At 38.2% G+C, this 19773-nt stretch overlaps 4 protein-coding genes and 1 pseudogene across 6 annotated transcripts; 2 read left to right on the forward strand and 3 right to left on the reverse strand.

Annotated features, from left to right (window-relative positions):
* Nucleotides 1–1427: 1427 nt before the first annotated feature.
* LOC111331335 (uncharacterized) lies at nucleotides 1428–2877 on the reverse strand. Its single transcript, XM_022936431.2, has one exon. The coding sequence runs from the start codon at nucleotides 2804–2806 to the stop codon at nucleotides 2000–2002; it is 807 nt and encodes a 268-aa protein (XP_022792166.2). The 5' UTR covers nucleotides 2807–2877; the 3' UTR covers nucleotides 1428–1999.
* A 79-nt stretch (nucleotides 2878–2956) lies between these two features.
* LOC111332143 (coiled-coil domain-containing protein 39) lies at nucleotides 2957–19748 on the forward strand. The gene is made up of 24 exons (XM_022937432.2): nucleotides 2957–3255; nucleotides 3870–3989; nucleotides 4092–4149; nucleotides 4908–4996; nucleotides 5082–5240; nucleotides 5833–5925; nucleotides 12710–12838; nucleotides 13299–13358; nucleotides 13658–13789; nucleotides 14158–14261; nucleotides 14395–14566; nucleotides 15098–15163; nucleotides 15277–15366; nucleotides 15604–15696; nucleotides 15875–15946; nucleotides 16052–16124; nucleotides 16259–16323; nucleotides 16585–16701; nucleotides 16925–17016; nucleotides 17108–17155; nucleotides 17357–17512; nucleotides 17703–18305; nucleotides 18823–18929; nucleotides 19465–19748. The coding sequence occupies exons 1-24, from the start codon at nucleotides 3169–3171 to the stop codon at nucleotides 19587–19589; spliced, it is 2910 nt and encodes a 969-aa protein (XP_022793167.2). The 5' UTR covers nucleotides 2957–3168; the 3' UTR covers nucleotides 19590–19748.
* Nucleotides 5932–7517, forward strand: LOC148727443 (uncharacterized). Its single transcript, XM_088728799.1, has 3 exons — nucleotides 5932–6247; nucleotides 6352–6466; nucleotides 7056–7517. Exons 1-3 carry the CDS (start codon nucleotides 6206–6208, stop codon nucleotides 7322–7324), a joined length of 426 nt encoding a protein of 141 aa, XP_088584925.1. The 5' UTR covers nucleotides 5932–6205; the 3' UTR covers nucleotides 7325–7517.
* On the reverse strand, nucleotides 7603–9390 carry LOC148727444 (uncharacterized). 2 transcript variants are annotated; one of them, XM_088728798.1, is made up of 7 exons: nucleotides 9261–9327; nucleotides 8891–8986; nucleotides 8666–8758; nucleotides 8470–8570; nucleotides 8132–8284; nucleotides 7893–8015; nucleotides 7603–7797 (listed from the first exon to the last, which is right to left on the reverse strand). In XM_088728798.1, exons 1-7 carry the CDS (start codon nucleotides 9325–9327, stop codon nucleotides 7651–7653), a joined length of 780 nt encoding a protein of 259 aa, XP_088584924.1. In that variant the 3' UTR covers nucleotides 7603–7650. The 2 variants fall into 2 exon arrangements, with proteins under 2 accessions (XP_088584924.1, XP_088584922.1); XM_088728796.1 differs by lacking the exon at nucleotides 8666–8758 and having other exon boundaries at nucleotides 9261–9390.
* On the reverse strand, nucleotides 9409–11289 carry LOC148727445 (uncharacterized; annotated as a pseudogene). The gene is made up of 4 exons (XR_015990077.1): nucleotides 10412–11289; nucleotides 10188–10291; nucleotides 9743–9852; nucleotides 9409–9609 (listed from the first exon to the last, which is right to left on the reverse strand). The product of XR_015990077.1 is annotated as an uncharacterized LOC148727445 (transcript).
* Nucleotides 19749–19773: the final 25 nt, after the last annotated feature.

Raw genomic sequence — 19773 nt, forward strand, 5'->3', positions numbered from 1 at the left:
ATATGAGCCGCGTGGAGCGGTTTATATAGCGTCATATAAGGAACCGCTCGACCAATCAGATTGCTGGAAACTCTTTGCTCAGCCCTGAAATTATACTAAACACATATAGTGTTCTATTTGGGAACTGGAAAACAAAATTGTTCTTAGCTCGTCCACAGTACCACCCACAGTTTAGTCTCCCGCAAATGCAAAATCTAAATTCTCAACGAAAACGCTTGATTAGTAAAGTGTGTCAACCAGGTATTACACGTAGCAAACGTTAAATTGCTTTCCTAATTTTTACTCTGTTAACCACATCCTTTTGAAGATATCCAATTGATGTCGGTTTTTATCCATATCGCATGCATAAGGCACAAGCAATAATTAAGTTTTACATGTGTGTCACTCTGAAAAGACGGGAAATACGTGCACTGTAAGTACCTCCAGTTGTCCCATACAAAGCCTTTGAAAAGTTTTCTAGAAGCTTCCACGCAAGGGATTACTGTGTGGTGGATGTCCTCCCTTGGGTGGGATGGGTGGTATTGGCCCTGAAAAGCCCCTATGGGGAGCGGTCATATGTATGTATGTATGTATTTACTAACCAAGAATATTTAGTAACCAGAATCTAATTTCTAGGTACTTCAAGGTACTCTGTTCATCTCTGCAGCATTTAAAACTTGCACGGTCAATGTTAACGTTGCATTTTTGGCCACAAGAAAGAGACATTTACAATCCTTTATTCTGTGCTAAAGATTGTCGGCAAACCTCAAAAAAAGGTAGCGAAAATTCGATGTTAGCACACCCGCGCAGAGCCCTGGGAGTGAGACACACGAAACCAGAGTTCCGCGTGGCGCGTTAACACCAATTTTTTCTGCCAATAGTTTTTGACTCGAGCGACGGACTTCGCCGTAAAGGAAGAACAGCTCGTAGTCTGGATGTGGAACAGAACGAGATCAAGAGAAGAAGCCTTTACCCTACACTTTTTTTTCTTTAAGAAGGGCAAGTGGGAAGGCCAGGGATCTAAATAAATATTTTGTTTATTGATTTAGCATTTATTGATTTAGCATTCTGATAGCTTAGCTTGCTCCAAGAATATCCATCCCTTTCTGGAGCATAGTCATCATCCATTATAGATCTCTACTGTGTTGCAATCCTTAAGTTGTTGAAAAATCTATTTGAGCTTCCTCATGCCAGACTGCACTTTTCGGAAGAATTTTTAAAACAGATCAGAGATAGCCTTATTAAAACAAATTTACATTCCACATTATTATTAGCAATGAGTTCTTGAGTGCAAACTCTAAGCCTTGTGTTGATGGGATGAACTTTCATTGCAGTGGTTGTGCAAATAAAAGTTAGCAAATTTGATTAATGTACTTGTCACATAATCTATCTCTGTTTTCTAATGAATGTTCCACCTGTATCTATACAGAATTGACAGATTATCTAGATAAAATGTGAACAAAGTATAAGGTTAATCATAAAAAATAAAATTAATTTATTGATATTAATAATATTGTCAAAAAGGGCCTTAAATAAAGTATTAAGGCTGGTTTAACCAATAAAGTTATATTTAAGAAATACAGTGGTAGAAAAATAACAATTATTGATTCTTTAGACTAAAAGGGGATAGGATTTAATGCACCTCTTAAAATCTCATCATTCCTCCCCCCTCATAACATACTAAATGAATTTCAAAACTGGACCATGCGTGATTGACATTATCAGCCTTTAAAGAAATTTTTGGCTTGGTCTGTCCAAGAATTGCAAAGATGAGCCAGAGGGACTAACACTTGATTCAGAAGCTTTTCAGAGTTAGTTACAGCAAGTTTATTACCTTTACCACCCGATAAATTAAATCCAACTAATTCCTCAATCAGCAAATCAAAATGATATCATATGACTCATATGCTCACAAAAAAAAAATTATCAACAGGTTTAGGAGCCTCAGTGAAGGAAAAGTTCTCCATGAAATGCTCAGATTTTTCACACCAATAACATTCCCTGTGATCTATTTACAACATTACCAAGATTTCTTGGAAAAATTTCGTGCTGGAACCAGGGTGTTGTGAGATTTCTTCATCAGATCAGACCTTCCGGAAGCTGAGATGCGCTGAATTCTGTCACCAAACAAATGCTCTTGTAAAAACGAATTTGCAGATTGCTGGATTTTTTTGGGTTTCTTTGTCTCCCTTGGCAAAACAAGCACTTTGATTTTTGCTGTTTCCTCCTGTACTTTTCCATGTTCTTCCTTTTGTTCCCCACTCTCGTCCTGCTCATCTTCACTTGAATTGTCAAAGGTCACATGACTTCGATGTTCCATTGTCTGTGATAAAAGGGTTTCCTCTGACTCATGTTGCCGGGCAACCTTCTGCAGAATCTCCATTGGTAATCTAGAGTATTCTCTCGCTCGCTTTCGTTCCTTTTGCTCACATAGCTTTTCATTTCTCTCTATTCTCATCTGTTTTTCCTTTCGTTTAGCATCAAGAATGATCTCTCTTTCCAATGTCCGTTCGCGAAGCGCACTCTCTTTGGTAGCTTTCCAAGAAACATCCTCGGGAGCATCATCATCTTGAGCAACACTCTCGTAACTTGAAGACTTCTCCGGGTTCTTGTCTACAACAGCAATAACACGATCGGTATTGTCCTTAAACTCGGTTTCGGTGACATTTTCTCTAACTGACCGAGGGCTTCCCTCGCCCGTTCGAACTTGAACTTCTTCCGAGTTTTCATCAATAAACACGATTGATTCTGCTTCTTGATCGGCATCCTTTTCCTTCCTCTGTATAATATTTTCTTTAACTTTTGTTCCCTTGCCTTTCTTTCTCATTTTCGTTTTAATTCAAGGGCTTGAGATGAAAGGTTTTGCCAAGTACTTTTCACGTGTCTGCTCTATTTATATCAGGGAAAGACTGGGTAAAACTTATTTCATCCGGGAGTTTGATTTGAAGGATACCGCTGAGATAAAGTTCTCGACACCATTGGCGCGCAGGGTCCGACGCAGGTTGTTTGTGCTGTTTCCACAACAACTTCAATTGAGGAGAATTAATGAATATTCAGCCCTGAAAAATATTGTGGGAAAGTTAAACGGTATAACAAGACCCCTAAAAAAGTGCATGTGTCTGTGAAAAAAGGACATAGCGTGATTTTAAAACTGATTGTTGATAATTTAATAGCTTATTTTCGTTCAAAATGGAGGACATTGTGAGTGAGCTAAACTTTGATGAAGGCATTGCAGTGCCAGTGGCAAACCTAGAGAATAAACAGCTGGAAAATGAGGTAAAATCGCTTGATACAGGAAATGAATACTTTTAAAGAAAGAGAAGTTTTCCTATTAAGTCAAGCCTGTTGTCATACGAAAGTGTCAAGGATAATAAGATTTAATGTAGATTTAGATGTAGATATTGGCTGGATATATACAAGACAGGCCTCAAAATTTTAACTTGTTTTACGAGACAGTTTCTTCAATCATGGCATCTTTGAAATAAAAAAACTGTAATTTGATTGAATATCAGAGCAAATTTTGATTCTTATCGCCATGAACATTGTTCAGCTTATTGTACATTAATAAAAATCAAATTAACTCTCACCATGCCAAGAGAAATCTTAAAGCACTCATTGCGAAAACTTTTGGCTATTTTTCAAGAGCAAGTCTGTTAGTAGACCTTTGAGTGTAAGATTTTTATGATCTTATGCTTAGCAATACATGGTTTCTTTTTTTTCGAAGGGAGGGTGTGCATTAAGAATCTAGATCCATTGTGCACCTCACAATATTTTTTCATTAGTCTGTAACTATGGAAGAACTACTGTACCTTCTCTCTTGAACTAGGAATTGGAAGAGTGTGAAACTAAATCTATTAAAACTGATTGGACCTTATTTTTATTTTCTTTAGGTAACTGAGACTCAGAAGAATATCACAACATACAAAGAACAGCTTGATGAACATGCTGACCGAATTTATGCCATGAGTGAACATCTCAGAAATGTACAGCAAGAACTACAACACACACAGGTAAATGTAAACCTAGACGTTTTGTGCTCTTAATTCTTCATGCAGTCTGTTTCTGTATTAGCATCTTGACATTCTGAATGAACTTTTTTTTTTCACAAACAGGACTTGCTTAATGCCAGGAAGAGAGAGATAGAGACGGAAAGTCACATGAAGCAGATAGGTATATCAAGGATGTAGTTTGATCCATGGGTAATATCTCATCTAATACTTCCACTCAGACCCTTAAATATCTGGTAATGCTGATGAAAAAGGGTATATGTAGTTTGATAAACTGAGAAGTTGATTCGAAACTCATGTGTATTAAATTGGCTACTATCACTGAAATGGACAATTTTTAGAAAGCGGATGTTACAGTCTCCAGCCAGCCCTTTGTAAATATACCCTCTGATGCTTTTTAAAATTTTCCACTGAGATAAATCTAGTTTTTCTCTCACAAACTGAATGATAAAAAACAAAATTCTCTTAGAAGGTAATCACTTTGTAGTTTGTAGGATTTAAATAACATAACCAAAGTAAAGCATGCGCTCTGATTGGTCAATTTAGCGTCCCCTATTTGCCCAAGGATGTACGCTGCTGACATGAGCAAATGCAAAGACTATTTTTCCACACGCGCTTGTTTTTTCTGGTCACATAAGATTTGTTAAATAAAACGAAACTCTCACAACAATGTATCAATGTTATGGTATAAAACAAATGGTAAACACCACAGTGTACACTATTGAGTTATGGATACACTTGGGAGGTTTGCTAAGCACTCAAGAAGCTAGAGTTGCTCTCGGCTATCACCTCGAGCGACTCTTACACTTCTTTCATGCTTAGCAACCTCCCGTGTGCATTCATAACTCAATAGTGTGCGCTGTGGTGTTTACCATTTATTAAATATATGACAATGACAGTGTTACCTGATATTCAATTTAGCCCAGAGAGAGGAAGGAAGACTGAACAATGAGATCAGGAGGATAAACAATGAAATCAAAGATCTGACAGAAAAAAGGAACATCATTGAAGTAAGGAAACTGTTCATTGTCTAATTTTTTCCTTCTTGTTAAGTGGCTGTATTACATGTCCGATCTGGTAACTTTTGTCTACTAGAACAATATTTTCAAGAACACACAGAAGCTTGAAGATCTTAAGAGTCAGATGAACTGGGACCAAAAAGCATTAGAAGCATGGCTGGAAGAATCTGCAAGGAAAGATGAAGATACGTTGACACTTCAAAAGTACACTCGTTCAGATGAAGGCAAAGTGAAGGTCAGGAACCATTATATAAAGCATTAATTTACTACTCTTGCGACTAAGAGCTGAAGATTACATTCATGTAGCTCCATTTTTGGGAAGTAAAGGACCCATTAAATTCTCAGTAGCAGAGGTGTGCTGCCCCATTCTCCAAATCCTGACCCAATTTCAAACCAAGACGTGCCATTTTCCGTGCCTTTTTTTTTTACCTGTTCCCTGTTGTTTGAAGATTGAATAACCGTATATGACAAATCTGTATCTGGTGGATAGTGCATTATGTTTTGCTATCATTTATCTATTTGATAGTGATTTTTCCATTGGATAGCATCATCCACCTTTTATATAACTGGGCCCTGGTGTCTAGAATCTATACCCTTTTCAGTCCAAACTGTGTTGGTTAAATCAATGCAAAACAGGATCAAGCTGGCCATTTGCCAAAGTTTTTGGGGTGGTATAACACGCCATCAAACAATTTCAGTGCAAGTTGAACATAACAATTGGGTTGCACGCTACTGTTATCTGGTCCATGAAACCAAACTGGCTAATACTTACAATGTGATGGCTTCAAATCGCTTTCAAAACTTACCTTGATCTTTTTTATTATTAGGAATTAACACTGAGGATGGAAAGAATGACAGATGATGCAACTAAGAAGAAAAGGGAACTGGAGCATGAATTAACTCTTACCATGACAGCTCAGGTCAGTTACACAAAGAAATGATTTTCTGTTGATACTGTTGTTAACAGTGCAAAGAGATGTGGAATGTGTATCAATCTGGTAAACAAGGACCCTGACTATAAAAGGACCCTTGCCCTGGGCAAGCCGTCAGTCATTTCACCCCTGACACCGAACTGTCGACATCAACCAGTCCGTGACCGTGCGATATCGGCAAAACTATTGTAACCGAAAGGTCACTTGCAGCCAGTGCATATCTCAAACTTTTACGAATTTTGCCATTTTCGTTTACGGCAAAGAAAAGATGATCGGCTCCACTCAGTTGGCTCCACGGAAACGTGTACGGGTAAGTAGCACATCATCATTAGCTGTTTTATTGCCGTTTGCTATGGTGCCATACTTCCTGCACCAGTCACGTAATATTTATCAATATTTATTACCATTTCTCAGATCACTATTGAAGTTTTCGAGGAGGAAAAGGAAGGACTCATAGATTCAATTATGAAATGTACACCTGCTTGCGATGTCATTTCTGTAAGGAAGGCAAACGGCCAGAGGGCTAGCGGTGAGGACTAGCTTTTATGACCTTTATTATCTTTCACAAAAATCCTCTTCTCATACCGGTTTTGTATTGTTGTAATAAAGTGGTTAGTTTCTTCGACGTTTTGTCTACGGGATTTCATGTGACACTTATACAAGAACTCCTCTGCAATTAAACAAGAGATCACGTTGGATAGAATTTTTATTTGAATCGCGCGCCATTTCTCCAACGGAATATGTGGTGTTGAAATACGAATCCCGTGGGTGCTCATATAAAATAATTTCGGTCACAGATTGGAAACATGTCTGGTTGACTGGAATCCGATGGAAAACAAATTATCATCGGCTATATTGCCTGAACGGGCCTCAAGAACTATTGAAAACCTCGACCTTTTCATAAGTAGCTAGTGAAATAGGCTTCTCCTTGCAACGCGCGTCTAAAATGTTCAGGCAAAAAATTTCCTACATAGTGCCGTGTCAAAATACTTAGAAAACTATGTTCCTTTCAAAGGGACCTATTCTCGAACTTCGCTCTATTTTTTTTTTCCTTTTTTGAGGCTTTTTCTTTCCGAGTATACACTTCCCTTAATTCTCGATTTCTTTTCTATTTACAGCTTCCAAACGAGTGCGTTTCACAGTGCCTAGCACCGACGCGGATCCGACTACCCCATCACCCGTGAGTGTGTTTCACCACCGCAATACCACTCTCGATGAAACACCCCCTAACCCAACTGATGAACCAAATGACGTAATACGACAGGCCTGTAACTACTGTCTTCAACCGTCTTGCATCACTTTGTCCCCTTTCAAGCCACAGGGACAAAGTAATGCAAGAATAACAAACCATACCAAACGGCGTAAAGACTACAAGTGGTACTGGTGAACGCTGAAAGACTGTGGCCTTTGGGACAACCCAGTATATCAACAAAGAAAGGAGGATTTGGGGTGTCACATTGATGATGTAAGAGAGGTTATGCCTCATTGCGTCATCAAGGATGTTAGAGGAAGGTGGCCAAATCCTCCTCATGTGCCATACCAGGGGCACCAGAGAGCCTGACAATTCTGACATTGTAAATTTAAACGCAAATTGTGATTACCTTAGCAATCATTGTCGACAATGGAAATAATATACAATGGAAATAATATACAATGGAAATAATATACAATGGAAATAATATACAATGGATATAATATACAATGGAAATAATATTACAGTGTTTTGTAAAAAGTTGCCCAAATTTCATCTTTGAACCTATATGTTTTTTGCACTAGCACCCTGTGTGGTGCAATTCTGTCAGGTTGGCGACTCGTTTGGTAATACTGTTCGGACGTTGTTTCCCTCAGTACGTTCTCATTCTATAAGAGAACATAACAAAGATCAACCCATAGTCATCTCATTCTAAAGTATCTCAAGTTACTCAAAACAAAACTTCATCAGAACTTTTGTGTACCCAGTCAAGAATGGCCAATTGCATTCTCATCTTATAGGAGTCTGCACGTCCAAAATGTATGCGCTTCTGGGCATAAATTAGTATCACAAAGTGCAAAGACTCGATCCAGTAGGTATCACGACACTGCAAGGCAATAACAACAATAATAACAATGATAAGCTACTTTTTAGTCCAATTAATTTCTGTTTCTGATATGTATTCCAAAGGCAAAATCCATGATATGAGTCAGTAATTAATACCATGGCATAATCCTCAGCATTTCTGTAGATTGTCGTCCCTTCTATGGCTTTCCTGTAGGCAGCAATAGCCTTGTCGTTTGAGAGAGGCTTCTTGCTGCACACATAGCCCTCTTGTTGACACCTTGAATCTTTCTGACACTTTGAATGATCACCCTACAGCAATGAAAAGTTCGTATGAAAATGAACAGTATTTCATGGCATTGTTTGAATTATAATTATTATCATCATCATTGTCATTGAAATTATTCTTATTATGAACTTATTTATTTTTCTGGCGATAGGTCACTTCTCCCGCTTCACAAACAGTCATATAATGTTCAAACAAGTCACTGGTTAACCTTGTAATGATCAATGATATTTATCATGTACATCTTCAGCTCATTTGCATCTCCATTGCAGTTTTTCATGGCATGGTAGAAATGTGTCTTGGTGCATTTTACTAAAAAGAAAAGAGGAGAAGAGTTGGTACATGTCATTTTTCACATTCGATGCACATCATACAGATATTGGACAGTTTATTTCACAGATTTCTACCTTTGTCTGATAGTTCAGAGAACCAGGATTTCTCAGCATCCCTTTGGAGGCCACTTGCAACCTTTTTAATGGCCTTTTTTGCCCCTTTACCACCTTTGAAATGAGAAATTAAATAGGCTTAGACAAAAGTTTGATTTTTTTTTCTTTTATGATGTGGGGAACAAAATTCAAAATTGATTGGAGGTACTAAAGTAAAAGGAAAAGAAATTTGTAGTTGTTACATACCATGCCAGCTGTCATACGAGTTTTTAATCCCCTTGCCAGTCAGCCACTGCTTTAGAGCTGGAACGTAGTCATGAGCAACCTCACCAACACGATGACCTGCAAAAAGAAATTGAACAAAGAAATTGAAAACAAGTACAAAAAATTACCTGCAAAAAGAAAACATGGCACTTGGTAATTCGTGTACATATAATTATGTAATGAGAAATTTGCAGAAGAACAATGAATACGTTTACTGAGAAAAGTCAAGAAATACTGCTGCTATTCACAAATTATAAGTGAGAGCACATCAACAACAACAATGTTGTTATAAGACATGAATGAGTTTACTGGAGAGCACTGACTGTAAAGCAAGTTGTGTTATGTATCTTACCAAGAGCTGTGAGAGCTTCCACCAATTCTTTTGTCATTGGCACCTCACGTGTTGCTGCTGAAGGCATGTCATTCTTTGACCAGTGGAGGCTGAAGATAACTTTTTTGTTTCTGAAATGTACAATGAAATATCCTTATTTTGGGCCAGCTATTCAAAGGATCATCAATGTTACAATTTGGGCAAAGTTTGGCAAAAATGGATCAGCAGTAGCAACAAAGCATTTTTTTACAGTTAATTGTAAAACAAACAGATCTATATCCCTGTTTTGTCCTTGCCTGTAAGATATAGCTGACACAGTGGTGTGCTGAGCAGCTCGACTTGAGTCGTGTCTAGCATCTGTTATAATGACCTGAAGTTGTCAATATAAAATAGAGAGAACTTGTCAAGGTGTGAAAAGACACCCATATACATGGTTGAGCATCAAGTAAAATATACCACACAGTGCTTGACACACTGTTTTGAAATGAAGGAAAGATACTAACATCTCCAAAAACGGCATAATGAGCATCTTGCTGAGCCTCCCTCCTGGCTTCGGCCAGCTTTTCCTCATACAACAGATCAACGGCATTCCTATATCCAAGAGAGGAGTAGACTGCCAGGGAAGCAATAATTAAAGATGCTACACTTGCTGTTTACTTATAAATACAGAAATTGAAGTATGTGCAGTCATCTATCATAAAATCCCAAAAATAACAAAGGAAAATAAAACAATAAATGGCACCTGGCTGGTAAGGCTGGGCCTTGTGTTGAAACACTCTTGCAAATCACATTTTAATTTTAATTCCATAAACTAATAAGTAGTAGGAAGAACCAACAAGACAAAAAAGGAATTGGTACCGTGGTACCTGAGGAAACTTTAATTTTGGGTTTGGTTGTTTGTTTGTTTTTTGGAGATTACTAATGGAATCATGGTATGATGTTCCTTACCAGTTGAAATGTACTTCTCTTCAACGTGCCCAATCTTGGATGCCTTACAGTAATTGACATACTGGGTCTCGGTTAGCCCAGTACAAGTGAATCCGTGTATCATCCTATAACCAGAGACAAGGAACATTTTAGACTGTGTGGTGACTGAACATTTATGAATTTCTCAAAGTATGAAAAGCCAAACAAAGTCTTGCCACTAAGGTAAGAGTAAGTAAAATAATTACCTCAAGTTAACAGTAAACTTTCCCGTGGTAATACTGCTAGAATACCATCTGAGCGAATGGCCAGCAGCACAGTTCAGGCTGATACGAACCGCATGTCCGTGCCGCAAGAAGGAGAACGACTCCATGTCGAAGAGAAAACCACAGAGAGGACAAGTCCCATTATAACTGGCCATGGTGCACAAAAGGTTTCGCGTGGCGTCAGTCGATGCAAGGAAATAATCCTCGTCAGCCTTGCTTTTTTGTATGGATATCGAAAGAACCCGTCGTATTCTCCCCATAACTCAAAACGTGCGATAAAACATTGGACCCGTTTATGTCGGTTTGGGTGGCCGCGTCGCTGGCGAGATGAGAAGCCTGAGCGAACGAGCAAGATGTAAACAAAGAGGAGCGACTTTCACTTGCCATACCTCTTTGTTCAGACCATTCGAATAAGTCTAAGAGTCATTCCATCAAAATAACATTTGCCATCGGTGTTCGACTCGCTAAATGAAGGCGTTCCTTCAACCGCTGAATTCTTGTCTTCACGCTTTCCAATCGCTCTTCCATTCCGGGTTCGACCGCCAGCTCCAGTGTATAACGGACTCGTAGACCTCGCGCCGCTATTTTGGCTTTTTTTGAGGGAAAATCCGCCATGGCAAAATAAAATGCAGTTTTAAAGCTAAAGACTAGTTAGTGCGCGACTGTAGCAACCGTAAAATGGATCAATTCGAAGTGGAAAATGAGTTATGTCACTACATACACGTACACACATTTACATACATGTACATAAATCTACATATATGTACATGAAAACCACTCTCTCTGAGCATGTCACAGTACTGAGATCCTCTAATCAATGATATCGACGGCTCAAAAAGTTGAGGCAAACGGAGGGGAGTCAGAGGGCCAGTACGACCATCTCGCGATAGGAGGAGCTGTTGGGAGTGCGAAATTCAAATTGCGATAGCCTAATTTTTTGAGTTTTGCAAATGAAGATCAGTATTTCTCCATTCGTCCCTTTTTAATCGTCAATAAAAACATTTTCAAGTGGAAATCAATTGAAACAAGACAAGGATATCGGTCTTCGTGTACAAATCTCTTTTTCCCCCTTCACCTTCCATTAGTCAGCCATCTTCGATTAGCCATGGAAGCAAAGATTGCGTTACCAGACGGGGGAGGAGCTATCCCTTTTATAGTCAGGGTCCTTGTTTAAGATTTTGGAAACTCAGAAAGGTTGACTCAATTTTTTTTTTTGCAGACAAAAATAGCTGTGTCAACAATAACAACTTTATTCCTCCTTATTCTTGAGAAGATTGAATTAACATCAAATAAAAAATTAAAACTAAGAGGATGTTGGCTTCCTTAAATAACAAGAAGGTTAACAAGGCTAGGAAGCCAAATTGCATAGAATTAATTGGAATATTAGGGTCGGGACACACACATATGTACACACACACATGTACACACACACACACATGTACACACACACACATGTACACACACACACACGCATGTACACACACATGTACACACACACACACATGCATGTACACACACACACATGTACACACACACATGTACACACACATGTGTACACACACACATGTACACACACACATGTACACACACACATATACACACACATGTACACACACACATGTACACACACACACATGAACACACACACATGTACACACATACGTACACACACACGCACATGTACACACACACACACACAGAATTGAACTATAAATAATTATGACTAAATGAAATTTAGAAGTCATGGAAAAAATATTATATATATAATAGAAATGAAATCCTGAACAATTATGATAAAAGAATAAAGTGTAGAGCAACAAATAAATCGCAGGAATAGCTAGGATGAAACTGATTACTCTGGGGAAAGAAAAAAACCAGGGTATCGTTAATACTGGCACAGTACTTCATGTTTAATTTTTTTTTTAATTTACTGAAAGGGGTTGACTTTATATCTTTCCCAAGAGAGTTCCATACCTTTGGTCCTTGAAAGCAAATATTAAAAATTCCATAGTTTGCTCTAGCTTGAGGCAGGTAATAAGATTGATTTGCTGCACTTCGTGTATTGTAGTTATGGATACTAAGTACTGAATTAAAGAAGCTATCAAAATAGGAAGGTAATAACTCACATCTGAGTTCATGCATTTCATTAAGTTGTGTAAGCTTGTCTGAAATATCATTTCAACCACCAGACATTTGATAAGAAAAAATTAAAATTTAGGGAAAGTTTCAAAATTTTGTACATTGTTGTTGACCTGAGTACTTTGATTCTGAAATGTTTAGATCGAATTAGACAAGACAGCTGAAGAGTTCCGCAAGGCACACAGTGAGAGACAAGATCTGCTGCGTCAGTGGGAGAACACCATTGAACAGATGCAGAAGAGAGACAGGGAAATGGATCAACTGGCTGTAGTAAGTATTTGTCCAACCTCCAGTGAGGTCATCAGTGGAATCTAATGTCAACTGAAATGTTAAATGAAACTCATTATTCTTCAATAATTTACAGTCATTTAACTCTTTGAATACTAAGAGTGACCAGCATCTAATTTCTCCATACAGTATTACTGCTGAATCATTCATTCAGATCATGAAAATATACTTTAGGAATGGTCAACAAATTAAATGTAAGAAGCTTTGACTGTATAACAAATTCTCCTTATCAAAACTAAAGGAAAGGTGCAGAGCATAGTTTGGAGAATATGGTTACTGATGTTTGGGCATAAAAGGTCAACTAATGTTTGACTAATTTAGGAATTTGTACATTTTATTTCTTTTTAGCTTTTTGGGCTGGTTAAATAGCATTATACCTTTCATATGTTAGAAGTAGCATTAAGGTATATCCTTTAAGATATTAATGGTTGTTGTTTTTCAGAAACTTGCTGAAGTTAAACTAGAGGTCAGAGACAGAGAAGAGCAGGTCCAAGAAAAACAGGTGATAACATACTCTGAAAAGAAAGTAATTCCAGGTCAATTTAACAAAGTGGGCATAAGCCAGACAGGATATACACTATATCTTAGGATAAACCCAATAACCTAATTATCCATGATAACTTTGAAACATTCACATCAATTAGGCTTTGTAAAGTAAGGGTTTGAAACTTGTTAACCTTGCAATTTCAATTATTTTTATCTTACCAGTAATTATGTCTTATGAATTTGTAAAATCCAAAATTACCTGTGATGTATTTTGTTAAATGGGACCTTGCTCATTATGGTTTTTGACTATGACAGAAATTTCTGGAGAGTGAGCTTGCTAACAATCAAGAAAAGGAAAAGAAAGTTGGAGTTGCTGAAAGACAGGCTGCCAAACTGCGTCTGGAGTACCAGGATGCTGAACAGATCAGAATCCAGTTTCAGGATGAGGTAAATCTTCATTTACTTACCTCAGTCTGATTTTGTCTTGATTATTGCTAAATGGAGAAGGAATTTTCTTGTGGTTTTAATTTTAAAATGGCCCTCTAAAATGTTTACAATAGTTTGTTTGTTAGTTGTTACTCAGCTTTAAACTATATAAAGATGTTGAAGCTGAAAAGATGATAAAGTCATAATGTAGATTGGATATTACATGCAATTTTCAGAGTCATGCAAGCCAGGTAAGGTTCACTGAGCCAGAGGTAATCCACTGTCCCAGCTTTAGGTTCTAAATCTGATACTACAGCTAAGCTGGAATTCACTTATCCTTATTCAATTTTTCTTCAACAATTACTCTCTGATTCCTTCATATTTGCCAGCTTGACACACTGAAATACACTGTGGACAGAACAGCAAGGGATCTTGAAAGTACCAGGCATAAACATAATTTGCTAAAGAAGGAAGTTACCAACAGAACAGAAAGGTATACTAAGTACCCATGACTATGACTTGTATGATGCTGAGACCTACCTGTAGTTTCTCCACAGTATAGTATGACTTTAGCTACAATACAGTAATTCCATGTTAAAGCTGACTGAGTCACCTGAACTACACAGGCTTGAGAGAGTGCAAAAGGAGCGAGATGATCTGCGGCAACAGCTGAAAATTGTTACAGATGAGACTTTGACTGCTGAAGAAAAAGCTCAACGAATGGACATGCTGTTAAAGGAGGAAGAAGCTCGAATTTATGATGTAGAAAAACAGCTTGCCAGGCTTCGTGAAACTCAGGTAATATTTTAATTTGCTGCTGAGTGTTTGGTCTTCAGTGGTCAGTGGTCAGACAGATAATTCCTGGCAGGTTTTTTACCTTGACTGCTATGCACTCTTCTAAATGTTGGCATAGCTATTTTTATCCATGTTCAGTGCCTTGCAATTTTTTTTCCTGTCAGTCAAATTTTAAAAATTTTCATTCTTGCAACCAGCAGCATGATTTTCTCTTTCATGATTCGCTGTGAGCCTTTGATCATTTTGTGCATAGTGCAATTTACATTTCAGATCAGAGAGTTTATATATTAATTATGTTCACAAACCTGCAGAAAATGTGTTGTGAATAGCTTACCAGTAGCATATTTATGGAGCCTTGTTTCTCCCAGACAGACCCCCCACACCAAACAATCATAAGGATGCTTTCTTATCTTTCTTTGGTGGAGGTGGGGACAGAGTGGGTAACTGTTTACAAAGACTGAAATAAGGTTGTACAATTTAATAAAAATAAACAGTGTAAAGAACTAATTGCCATGGAATGTTGCCTTTTTTTAGTTCAGAAAAACAGAGGAACTGCATGAATGTAAAGTTCTGGAAAACAATACTGCAGCTGAAATTCAGGTACATGATATTGGCTGTTTAGAAAATCCCATCTCTTTTTAAGGATAACAAGTACATGACTTTATAAGTTGAAATCTGAAGTGGTCTACATTTAATGTTCTTCTTTTTTTTAGGGTGCACGAGCTGCTAGCAGGAACCTAAGCAGTAAACTACACAAACTTGATCAGGAATCACTCAAACAACAGGAAATCATTTATATGCAGGTTAGTTTTACAGTAGCTTTGAGAAGTGATTCTTGTCAATCTTTCAAGTATAAATGAAGGTGTCTTATTCTTAGAAAAAACATTCCAAGCATCTTTTATAGACTGAGAATTTCCTCTAAACATCAGTCATAAGGAGATGTTGACTTTAGCTTTCATAATCCACATTTGGGTGTTTGGGTCTTGGTTTAAGTTTAACTGTTTTAACTTGAGTATGAATAATTGATTGTGGTTTCCTAGGATTTTCAACTGCAGCAGTTGGAGCGAAGAATAAGCCGCATGCAGGGAGAGCGAAGCAATGAAGAGAAACTGCAACTTGAGGCCAGAATTAAGGTATAAAATTAAATTTAATACAGGTTAAAAATACTTTTAATGACTGTACCTTCATGAGCATTATTTTCAGAAGGGAAACGTGGCTAATTTCATGTTTGGGCAGTTTGGCTTTGACACTTAACGAGTGGAGATGAAAACAGTTCTTATTGGATCTCCTTATTTCTAACTTTTTTTCCAGGATTTAATGACTCAGATGGAGGAACACAATTCGACTCACGCCCTTCTCAGTGCTCAAATGAAGAACTTGAACGTAAGTTTGATAAACGTTTCGACCTGCTGATTTAAAAAAAATGTGTAGAGATGTAAAAATATAACTTTGAAAAGCCATGATTTTTGAATTTTTATCTCTTCATAGGATGATCTTAGACGTGCAAACCGAGACTTAAATAAAGGAAAAGAAGAAATGAAAAACCTTACCAGCAAAATAGGTGAGTGATTTATCATTATTAGGATTCCTTAATGTGCTGACCACACACTTCAAAGTGAACGAGAAGTAAGAAATTTATCATTTTTAGTTTTTCTCGGACTCAGTTTTTAAAGATGTCTCAAACTCCTTTTACAGAGGAACTGAATCTACATAATGACAGCTCAGAGAGAGAGAGGAAGAAAGTCGTTACATTAAAACAGGTTTGCAATTTCATCTTCCTTCCTTTTCTTTCTCTGTTATCCACACAAAGAAATGTTCCTTAATAATACACATCAGTAAAATTATACCACACAGATGTATGACACTATCCGCGCGCGCTGATCGGCTGGCCCAAAAGTGATGAAGCAAGCACTATTCACCTCCTGGCAGCCAAAGAGACAAAACGGGCCTCAAGAGTTTAATCTCTGTCCATATGTTTTTTTAATTGATGACATTTAATTTTTCCTCTTTTTTTTTTGTAGGATCTTATGGTGGATGAAAATATTCTGAAGCTGGAAATCAAACGCCTCAGAGAAACGCTGAGCAACAAAGCAGACAATGTGCTTAACTTAGAAAAGAGAAAACTACAGTTGGAAACGGTTTGTGTTTATCTTCCACATTACGTTTTCCAGGATAAAAAGGGGCAAATCTTCCATAATGCTGTAGACATGCATTTCATAGGACGTAGTAAATCGTTTCTCTATCCTGTGCAATGTGTGTTGTAGGGCTACTAAGCTTAGTAGTACCTATGCTATCGGTGATTCTTTTCTTTCAAAATAAACCACACTAAAGCTGCAATACTTAATCGCATTGATACTGCAGGCCATGAAACAGCGGCGCCATGAAATCGATATCCATAAAGACATGCTCCAAGCACAGATCAAGTCTTCAGAGGAAGAGAGACAGACGGTCAGGTATTGAAGCATTTCAACTGAAACACGTAACAGATGTAGTTTCTTTGTTTGATAGATGAAATAGCTGATTCTTTTAACATTTTCCTCGCAGCTCTGAGCTACATGAACGGATATCCAAGATTGACAAATTACGGAAAAGGTCGGTACAGAGTTATTTTGTGATTGATTGATTGATTGATTGATTGACACAGAGAGAATGAGTGACTGAGAGACTGTAGGTTTGAATGACGAATACCCAAATGGACGAATGAGCAAATGAAAAAGTGAACTGGTTTACAAAGGTAGCAAACATTTTTTGTGCGCATTACTTAATAGCATACTTCATGTTTGTTGGTACCAGGTATGAAATCCTGATGATCTCCATGGCGCCTCCCGAGGGGGAGGAGGAGAGGTCTCAAGCTTACTACGTTATCAAGGCGGCTCAGGAGAAGGAGGAACTCCAGCGAGAGGGAGATGAACTGGACGCGAAGATCAGAAAGGCTGAGAAAGAAATAAGGTAAGAGTTAAGCGTTAATGTAACTTTGTTTCAAGGTAACACCCTTCAAATGGAATAAGCAGGCAAAATAATTAACAGTAATGATAACAAGGATATATTTTCCTTTATAAGAACAACGTTTAGCTAACGGCCCGGTAAGATTTGGTTCTCGGCAGACTAAAAATGGTGTAATTTGTTTCTCTATTTAAAGAGCTTTGGAAAACACTTTGCGGCTGATGAACGGCCGAAATGAGACTTACCGGAAAAGTTTTAACAAAGTGGACGAGATGAGTGAAGAGTTTGACGAGAAACAGCGTTTGGAGGATCACATGCGAGCTGTGATGGATAAATACAAATACAAACGACGGCAAATCCGTGAGTTACAAGAGGACCTGGGCTCTATGCAGGTAACGCTGGAAAACTTAACTGCGGACGAGCAGGGCTTGGTTGAAGTCATCGCTGAGAAGCAGGCCAAGGCGACAAATTTACAGAAAGAATTGGATGATCAGAAGACAAAGAAAGACCGAGCTGCCCGCGAGGCTAGCAAGATTGCGCGCACTGTAAGGAGTGCCAAGAAAAGTTCAGGGGAACTCCACGAGGAAAAGGACATGGATTTGAGAGAGTTGAGGGACTTTAACACACGCACCATGAAACAAATGGGCGAGGTGTTACACAGCCATCCGGATCTTGGACCCAGTGTTCAGATCTATTTTAGCCAGGCAGGATTACCAATGCCTCCTTCCCCAGGCCCCGGTATGTCGCGGCCAACATCATCTCGTAGCTCGCGGAGTTCTGGGACGTTGTCCTCTGCTCGGTGAGTAAGGCAGTGTTTGTGTTTGTAAATGGGTCCTTCGATAGAAAATGGAGAATCGTACAGAGAAAAAACATGAGTAATTAATCACGCTGCGATTTCCAGAGCAGTTTTCAAATAAGTTTCTAAAGTAAATTCTGGATTGCAATGGCTTTCTTTCCTTTACATTGCTCTGTGAACTAATCGTGACTTAGTCACTTGCATTTGTTCATGCTTCAAGCACTTTTCTAGCCTTCACTTTTTAGTCCTCTTGCGCTCCATGTGATCTTTCAACTTTTTAATCGAAAAGCACTCTAAAATCCTATATCTCCTCCTCATACTCTGCCATGTCGGCTAACGCTCGAAACGTCAGCTTTTTAACTTTTTACGGTGGCCAATTTACAATTTCAACTTATTTGATATTACCAAATTACAATATTCCTGCAAGAACCGAGGATCTTGTATTCGACTTCCACTTCTTATTTTCGATATTTTCAAACTGTCACTAATTTTGAATTGAATTTTATTTTCCATTGTACAGATCTGAGATCTCTACTGGTAGTCGCCGAGGTGTTGGTACTGTTGATGTCGGAGCTCTGGCTCTTGCGGGAGCCGCAAGCCCTACTGGTGTAGGAAGTCCAAAGCCAGGTAAGATCACGAGGCGTTCGACTGGTTGCTGAAGTACGGCTTACGCACAGATTAAAACTTTTAAGAATTAGTTGAGTCTCCACGCTCAACTTCTTTTCAATTTGCTACTTGGCGACCTCAAATCATAAAATGGTCACTAGATATACTGAAAAGACTTCTTCGAATTTGCGACAATCGTTGCAAAATTAGTCGTCATACTTTTTCGTTACTCGCTATGTCGACCGAAACAGTGGCAGCTACGAAACAAACTCAAAGATGGACAAACCTGTAACCTACCTTGTGTAAAAATCAAACAGATGAAGAATTTTTATTTATTTCAATATTTATGGCTTTTTACTATTTAAAAAAATTCAAACGAACGTTTTGTAACCTGCTATTTTATTGTGAAGAAACATAACAAAATGCGACTTACAGTAATCACCAGATTTATTTACGTTGGAGGAACTGTTATGAAAGGTTCATTTCTTCCACTCTCATTCTAACTCTAGTTATTCCATGACAATAACTGATCTAATGTTTCCTCGCTCGTCTCCAGGTGTCTCTCCTACAAGCAGTGCGCGAGGAAGGAAGACGAGCTCAAGGCCTGGCTCAGCAGCTGGTTCCAAGGCCTCCTCTCGAGCGAGCAGCGGGGCCAGTCGCCGCAGCACGGATCGCCGTTAGATTACTTATTTATTTTACGGGCAAAGTTTGTTCTTCATTCTTTTCATCATCATGATTGAGGTCACTTTTAAGATCCCTTGTAAATATACATCTGTAAATAGTGAGCAATTCTAAAGAGAAAAGACAGTTTGTAATAAAGAGTGAATATCTCTGGCTCTATAGATTTCCTCCGTCAATTTAATGT

This window comes from Stylophora pistillata, chromosome 7 (assembly GCF_964205215.1).
Source record: "Stylophora pistillata chromosome 7, jaStyPist1.2, whole genome shotgun sequence".
In the NCBI taxonomy this organism is placed as follows: Eukaryota; Metazoa; Cnidaria; class Anthozoa; order Scleractinia; family Pocilloporidae; genus Stylophora; species Stylophora pistillata.

Coding starts and splice junctions, on each gene's coding strand:
- LOC111331335 (XM_022936431.2), bottom strand. CDS start 2,806: ATGAGAAAGAAAGGCAAGGGAACAAAAGTTAAAGAAAATATTATACAG.
- LOC111332143 (XM_022937432.2), top strand. CDS start 3,169: ATGGAGGACATTGTGAGTGAGCTAAACTTTGATGAAGGCATTGCAGTG. Junction 13,790..14,157: donor GAATCCAGTTTCAGGATGAG/GTAAATCTTCAT, acceptor CATATTTGCCAG/CTTGACACACTGAAATACAC. Junction 16,125..16,258: donor AAACCTTACCAGCAAAATAG/GTGAGTGATTTA, acceptor CTCCTTTTACAG/AGGAACTGAATCTACATAAT.
- LOC148727443 (XM_088728799.1), top strand. CDS start 6,206: ATGATCGGCTCCACTCAGTTGGCTCCACGGAAACGTGTACGG. Junction 6,248..6,351: donor CTCCACGGAAACGTGTACGG/GTAAGTAGCACA, acceptor ACCATTTCTCAG/ATCACTATTGAAGTTTTCGA. Junction 6,467..7,055: donor AAACGGCCAGAGGGCTAGCG/GTGAGGACTAGC, acceptor TTCTATTTACAG/CTTCCAAACGAGTGCGTTTC.
- LOC148727444 (XM_088728798.1), bottom strand. CDS start 9,327: ATGCCTTCAGCAGCAACACGTGAGGTGCCAATGACAAAAGAATTGGTG. Junction 8,759..8,890: donor CTCGTATGACAGCTGGCATG/GTATGTAACAAC, acceptor CTCATTTCAAAG/GTGGTAAAGGGGCAAAAAAG. Junction 8,016..8,131: donor ATGCTGAGGATTATGCCATG/GTATTAATTACT, acceptor ATTGCCTTGCAG/TGTCGTGATACCTACTGGAT.